Source organism: Microtus ochrogaster, chromosome 5 (assembly GCF_000317375.1).
Source record: "Microtus ochrogaster isolate Prairie Vole_2 chromosome 5, MicOch1.0, whole genome shotgun sequence".
NCBI classification, from domain to species: Eukaryota; Metazoa; Chordata; class Mammalia; order Rodentia; family Cricetidae; genus Microtus; species Microtus ochrogaster.
Genome location: NC_022012.1, coordinates 34,093,253 through 34,100,397, shown reverse-complemented (window position 1 = coordinate 34,100,397; position 7,145 = coordinate 34,093,253). Strand labels below are relative to the sequence as shown.

General features: G+C 49.9%; 1 protein-coding gene across 8 annotated transcripts in view; it reads left to right on the top strand.

Moving 5' to 3' along the window:
* Window positions 1-7,145, top strand: part of Gramd1b (GRAM domain containing 1B) — a 237,937-nt gene that overhangs the window by 196,482 nt on the left and 34,310 nt on the right. For all 8 annotated transcript variants that reach the window (XM_013346230.2, XM_005347130.3, XM_026779542.1 and 5 more), the window contains one exon: window positions 5,109-5,319. In XM_013346230.2, the coding sequence (XP_013201684.1) occupies window positions 5,109-5,319 (211 nt within the window). The remainder of the gene's footprint in view (window positions 1-5,108; window positions 5,320-7,145) is intronic.

The window sequence follows — 7,145 nt, the reverse complement described above, 5'->3', positions numbered from 1 at the left end:
AAAATAAAAAAAATAAAAGAGAAAAAAAAAAACAAAGTCATTCCTTGGGCCTAGTGATGCTACAGTTTCAGAACGGTACTTATCTTGGATGCGGATTCTGAAAACGATGCCCAGAAAACCAGCGAGAGATGGTATGAGGACAAGACTAGGTAGGGTTCTGTGCTTTTAGGAATCACACTCTGTGTTGCTGACACCCTTCCCCTACCATACACACCTTACGAGTAGGAGTCCAGCAACATTCACGTCTTTTACACTTAACAGGCCCCAACAAGAGATTGAGGAAAGAGGCCAAGGGAGTTTAATACCCGTTTTGGCAGCTCAGCTGTTTCTAAGGTCTGGTTATGCATCAGGCACTGTGCAGAGTTGCTTCAAATGAGAAAAATGAGACTCAAGAACCAAGGTAACAGAGAAAGCAAAGGACTAAGGGGGCCTTCAAGCTGGACTTGCTCTCCTGGCACACTGGCAATTTTCCTTATCCTCCTGCTTTGAGATACAATGCCCAGGTTTCAGATTTAGTTCTCTCCTGATGGCAGTGCCCTGGAATATATCACAGAGTCGTTCTTAAAAGTTATCAGTGCTCCTTGGTGGTGAGAGGATTGTAGTCAGGCTCTCTGCCATTAAGGGGACCTTAGGGCTGGGTTTGGGAATCTGATCGAGAACGAGTTAGGTCTGTGCTGCTGGTGGGACCATAGGATCACAAGGACAGAGACTGCAATCCAAACAGACGAAGGGCCAGGGCGTCCAGAGTGGCAGGTATATATTTTGCAATATCTGGAGCAGAAACAACCTTTGCTAAAGACAAACACATAAATTTGAATAAAGAACACCAGCTGACCATTGTGCTCGGCTCGGAGTTCTGAAAAAATGCATGGGTGGCTGATCAGGGAGCTGGCGTGCTGACAAGGTCTGCCTGTGCCTGCAGGACCTCATTAGGAATAAGGATGGAGAGGGCGAGCCGGAAAAAGTGGTGCCGTTGCCAGGGTGTGTGAGGTGCAGGTAGGAGAACCTGTAAAGAAAAGTCACATTGTAGAAAGAGAATCTTTGTTCTCCTCCCGTGTTTCCCGATTGCTCAAGGACAGCAGCCTCGGGAGTACAGGGAATAGGCCCTGACCACACATAGCATGAGACGCTGTGGTCAGGCTCGAGGACTTACTTTCTGTCACAAGGTAACCGGGACAGGGGTGAAATAGCCTTCGTTGCCTGTCTTACACATAGGAGAGGTGGGGAATGAGTGAGCATCTTCCTGGGTTAGGGGCGGCCAGCAGGGTCTTAGTGAACCTGTTTTTCAGAGGACGTGATGATTACAGGACTCCCGTGAGTGTTAGTTCAAAACCGTTTCATGAGCGGCTTCTTGTCACTCTCCCGCGTTCCATGCTATTCAAGACTTTTACTCTCATTGTGCTGATTTCTGTTTCGTTCTTCCTGCTCTGCCTTGACTTCCGTGGTTTTACCTGGATAACCCCAACACATTTTCTGAACCCAGTCCTTCAAGGAAAGCTTTTTTCTTTCCTTTTTTTCTTTCTTTTTCCCTTCCTCCCTTCCTCCCTCCTCCCACTCTGCTTTCTTGGATCCCAACACCTGTAGCCTATATTCCGCTGCGAAGAGGTCAGCTCCAACTCCACCTCGCTATAAATGTCCTACGCACAAAGAACTTTCCTTATTCACCTGTGTGAACTTGAATGTTTAACATTGTACCTGGTGGCCAATAAAAATCTGTGCACTATAGTGCTACACACACAGTCACAACACCTTGGCCAGGCACTTATTCTGCTGTTTCTCAGGTTTCTTAAAGGCCAAAGGTTACAGGACTCTTCCTGAATTCAGGTCAGTGATCCTGTCTTTTGACCCAATACTGGTCTTCCTCTGTACGGTAAGGTCCTTTTAAGCCCATCCCCAAGCATAATGTTTGTTCTATTACTACGGCTTGTAGAATCAGGTTAAGGGCATGGTAGACTGCTATACAAAATGCATAGGAATTAGTTTTATTTGCTTAGCAGCTTGTCCAAGACTACAGGACAATGGCTGATCTTTTAATAGGTTTTAGCAATGTAGTAATGACTCTGCTAAGGCACAGAACTATGGTTACAGGGTTTTCTTCTTGTATAGAGAAGGACTGGAGCAGAGGTCAAGCATGGAAGGGTCAACAACCTCTTATTATTCTCAGTGTTTTTCAGGAACCAGTCAAATCATAGCTAAAGCTATTGGACAAGTCAAGACAATGCTAAATATTCAAGTTCACAGTTACTCAGTTAAAAGCCCTGAGAACTTGAGGTGGGACCCCAGGACAGGAAAGGAAGGATGGGATAATGAGCCTATGGAAACAGAATGAGTGGAACACAGTGGGGTGGGATGGGAGAGAGGATACTTCTGAGCAATGATGGTGTCTTTGGAGAAAGGCCGGGAATGGGCAGAGGTCTGGGAAGACAGTGGCCAGATATTTGGGAGCTGAGGCACCCAGGAGACATCTGGAAGAAATATGCACTGGGCACAGTATTGTTGGCTGGCCTCGAACTCGTGATCCTCCTGCCTCTGCCTCCTTCAGCAAATCCTACCGGCGTGCGCCACCACAACCGGCATGGGCACAGTATTGTTGGGCCACATCAGCAAGTGTATGTCTGGTGGTGGAGAAGACTCACCCAATGACAGAGACTAGTGGCCACAGAGGTGAAGAACACATTCGGAGAAGAACTAAATTCTAGTTGGGGAAACATGAGACGACGCAAGAGACCAGAGATGAGTCCATGGGTAAAGGTGCTTGCTGCCAAGCCTGACGACCTGAGTTTGATCCCTGGGACCCTCGAGGTGGAAGAAGAGAATTAACTCCCTACTCTCCACATGTGCTGTGTGGAGTGTGCACATACATGTAGTAGAGCTCGTGTGTGGAGGTCAGAGTACAACTTGCAGGGATTCCGTTCTCTCCTTCCACCCTGTGGGTCCTGGGGGGTTATACGTGGATCCACAGCTTGGGAGCAAGAGCTGTGCCGTTTGTTTCACCTACTCCGTTTGTGCTATTTATTGTGCACTGCATCTGGCATCCAGTTTTTTTATACCTCTGACTTTGTTTTGCCCCCGGCAGCCACTTATGAGCATGGTCTAGAATCAGACTGTATGAAGTGGCCTTTATTTCAGGAAGATGGAAAGGTCTTTTGTGTTTGTGATAGACAGGTGTTCCTCCTCTTCCTCCCCCCCCCCCTTTTTTTTTGTTGGGGTTGAGTGAGTAGGAAGATTTGCTCCTGAATACTTGGACATAGGCTGGAATTGTCCCAAGATAAAGGAGGTTTTCTTAGACGGGTGAGCACTTGGGTCTCCTTCCCTAAGGCTCTCCCAGAGGACCGGGGTGTCTGCTTCCATCAGACACGTGGTTCAGCTTCTTGACATGAAGAAAAGGAAGCTAACTTCCTTCCCCAGGGCTCACGGTATCAAATGGTTTTAGAGAGTCAGAAGAAAAAGGATGGAGTTGCAAGGAGAGAGAAGTTGGACCGCCTCCTCCGAGAGGCATCTGGGGCCTCTTCAAGTCATTGGCATACAAGATTTTAATTGAACTCTACGTGTTCAGATGAAGCAAAGCCGTGGGCCTTCTGGCTACATTTGTTTTTCTCCTTTTCCCTGATCTTTCTTTCTCAGTTTTTCTAATAAGGTTCACAATGATCCTTCCCCTACTTTCGCCCCTCCCCAGTGGTACTGCTTGGGCATATAGACTTTCTCTCCTATATTGAGTTTATCCAGGAGGCAGAGCCTGGTAATCATTGCAAATGTCTCCAGTGGGGCATCTGAGGTTACAGCCAGCTCTTCATGCAAATGTCACTGTCCGGCACCGTGCGCTCTGTTTCCTGAGGCAAGGCCAGAATGTGGTTTTCCTGACATGGTTGCCTGGCTTCTCGGGTCTGGCTACCGAGCAGGTGGACAGGATCCTGGCCACCTTGCTCCGTGGCTGCTGCAGTCTCACAGGCTCATTCCTTCCTGTTCCCCTTCCCTTTCCGTCCGTCTCTTCCGTTTCTCTCTCCTTTCAAAACAAAGCAAAATGAATTCAAGGTTTTCCTCTCCCTTTTCTTCCTTATCTCTGCCGCTCTCTTGAAAACACAAGCCAAGCTTCAATTCTTCTTGTATTAGCAGATGGTATGCTGAGGTGTGACTGGGTTCGGTGTGGTGGGAAGGTGCAAGAAGCTTTTTAGAGATGAATGTGGGGTGGAAAGGGTAAGACTTTGCCCCTCTGGGACAGCAGCATAACTCGATCGAATACCAGATGCATGACTTCCATCTGAAGCAAATTCCGAGTCTCTGCTTTGATCACTTCTGTCTGCCAGGCATTTCTCTTCATTTTTAAACTTAAGGGTAGTGGCACTTGCCACTATTAGCTTGCTTGAATGTCTTTAGACACATGGTATGTGGGCCGGTGAGAAGGCTCAGTAGATAAAAGTGCTCACTGCCAATCAAGTGGCCTGCGTTCATTGCCCAGGATCCACATTGTTGGGGGGGGGGGCAGACTCCAGCAGGTTGCTTTCTGACCTCTGCAGGTGTGCTGTGGCATATCTCTGCGCACGCGCACGCTCACACATACACACACACACACACACACACACACACACGCACGCGCGCGCACACACACACACACACACACGCAAAAGGAAATAACGTAATGGTTTTAAAAAGACATGTCTATGAAATAATATATGTGAATGCTTTAAAAAGTGAGATTATCATTATGAACAAAAGAGTTGACGCATAGTGTTTGTAAAATGAGTTGGTGATATTGAGTGAACGCCAACGATTCTTTCAGGGCTTAAATTATTTTTCCTAATAGCTTTCTGTCTATCATAAGTAGTAAAAGCTCAAACTGGATTGGATGGGGAGATTGCGGGATAGGTGGGTAAATACTTTAATGGCTACCTGCTGGTTTCTAGTCTTATTTTCCTTTTTACACTGGCATTACTGCCCCCTGCTGGCCAGTAGCAGCATTACAGTACAGCGACTGCCTAGTTGGGTCCTCTGATTTTCTCAGCCCGTTGCCTGGGTCCTTTGCATGGGTATCTGGCCTGCCATCACTGTCAGCTTTTCTTCCTTCCTCCACCCTCTCACCTCATTCCCTGTCTCTCTTTGCCCCCCCGCAGCACTGCCAGTAACTCCAACCGCAGCACGCCGGCCTGCTCCCCCATCCTCCGGAAGCGGTCCCGCTCGCCAACGCCACAGAACCAAGACGGAGACACCATGGTGGAGAAGGGCTCAGATCACTCCTCGGACAAATCCCCATCCACCCCGGAGCAGGGTGTGCAACGCAGTTGCTCTTCACAATCTGGTCGAAGTGGTGGCAAAAATTCCAAGGTGAGCAGACTATGCTGGAGCCTCAGTACCCCTCGTTAGCTAGCTGCAGGAAGAAGGTACTGACTGGGTACTCACGTGCTTGAACAGCCCCAGTGTCTATGTGCTCAGGTCAGGTCAGAGCCATCAGGGGGAGACCCTAATTGAATAGATTCCTGTCTAAGCACTCAGGGCGAGTCCTGAGCCACATGCCCCTCCTCTCCCCCACTTTCCATCTCTCTGTAGTAGCTAAGAAACTTCATGACCCTTGAGATAAGGAGGGGGCTCTGGGGATCAGGAGAGGTCATCTGCTTAATTTGATCCCTTGAACTGGTAAAGGGACACTATTTGGGACACCTGTATTGCCAGAAAGGCAGGCTTCAGGAAACCTTCCAGAGTGTTATTTTTAACCTCCTCCTTGGCTGTCACCCTGCCGTACCTACATGCCCACCTCCTCATCTTGCAGAAGGGACAGTCCCAGGGCCTTTCCTTCCTGTCCCTGTACACCCGTGCACCCAGGCTCCGGGTCCAAGGCTTAGCACAGAGACCTCACATGGTTGTAGTTCCCCAGCCTTCTCCTTTCACTCCCAGGCCTCTGGCAATCAAGAGGTACCTCTGCCCAGGGGCTCCTAAACCACCAGACTCGCAGGGCACGAGAAAGGGGACCCCTCCCCGGGAGGCTTGGGAGCTGGTTTCCCCACTTGAATTTGTCTTCTGATTTCTTCTTCTTCCTCTTCTCCCCACTGTTTCCCAAATACATCCTCTGCATGCATGGTCTTTAGTCTCACAAGCGCCTCTCAAAAGTAAGCCATCTTTGTCTCCGTCTTTTCCTCTTCCCCTCTAGTATTGGATTGTCTGTAGTGCTCAGCTCAGCTCAGCCCCCCTCCCTCCACCCCTGCCAGTTCTGCCCATATGTCCTGCTTGGTCCCTTTCCCAGAAGGGCCGATCCCACTGTGCCCTGCCCCCATCCCTTGGCAGTCTGGCTTGGAAGTCACTGAGGGTCCACTGCCACCGCACCTAACGTCAGAGAACAGAGCCTGACGACCTCCCCTCCCCCACCAGCCCCCGTGTCTGCTTGCTTCTCAAACACCATCACTAGTGGGAATGTGTTTCCCTTCGAGCATGGTGCTTCCTAAAAGCAGAGTCCTGCAGGGGGTAGGTAGTTCCTTTCCTGTGGGTATGGTGCCTCCGGTCAGTCATACTGTTGTTCTTTGTGGCCCCTTGATGAATAAGTCTGGCTTCTGGCAGAAGTGACGAGAGACTGATGGGAGGGACCCCAGACAGAGGGTCAGTGATGGCACTGCCGAGACCTCCCGGCATCTGCCCAGTTCGTCTTTCCCTCCACCCATGAGAGCTGCTTGGCCAGGGCACCCCTCACTACTTCCTTGCTTGTACCACCCTGGAATTCATTCATGGTTTGCTTAGAGCCTTGGGTTTCGATCAAAGAGGGTGTAGTGCCAGCGTCTGGAGGGTGATGACTGTGCAGGACCCACCAGGCTCTGGATTATGATTGCAGGAGAGAGAGATGCCAGACTCTGTCTACCCAGGGTCCGAGGAATGAGCAAATGGTGAACAATCGGTACTAAGACAATAGTGCCCAGGAAATCAATTGTGGGGGAGCAGTGCAGTTGGAAGAAGCCGCGGGAAGACTTACAACAGTGTCTGCAGGCGTCCTCGGGGAGGAAGGCACATCACTGTTCGTTCCTGATGGAAGAACGCGAAGCCCCACACCCATGCCTGCCCATTGTGCCCTTCAGACTCCAAGTGCTCTCAGGACTTGAAGTGGCTGTTGCCAGTGGAGGACAGCCTGGAGTGAGGCTGTTGCCAGTGGAGGACAGCCTGGAGTGAGG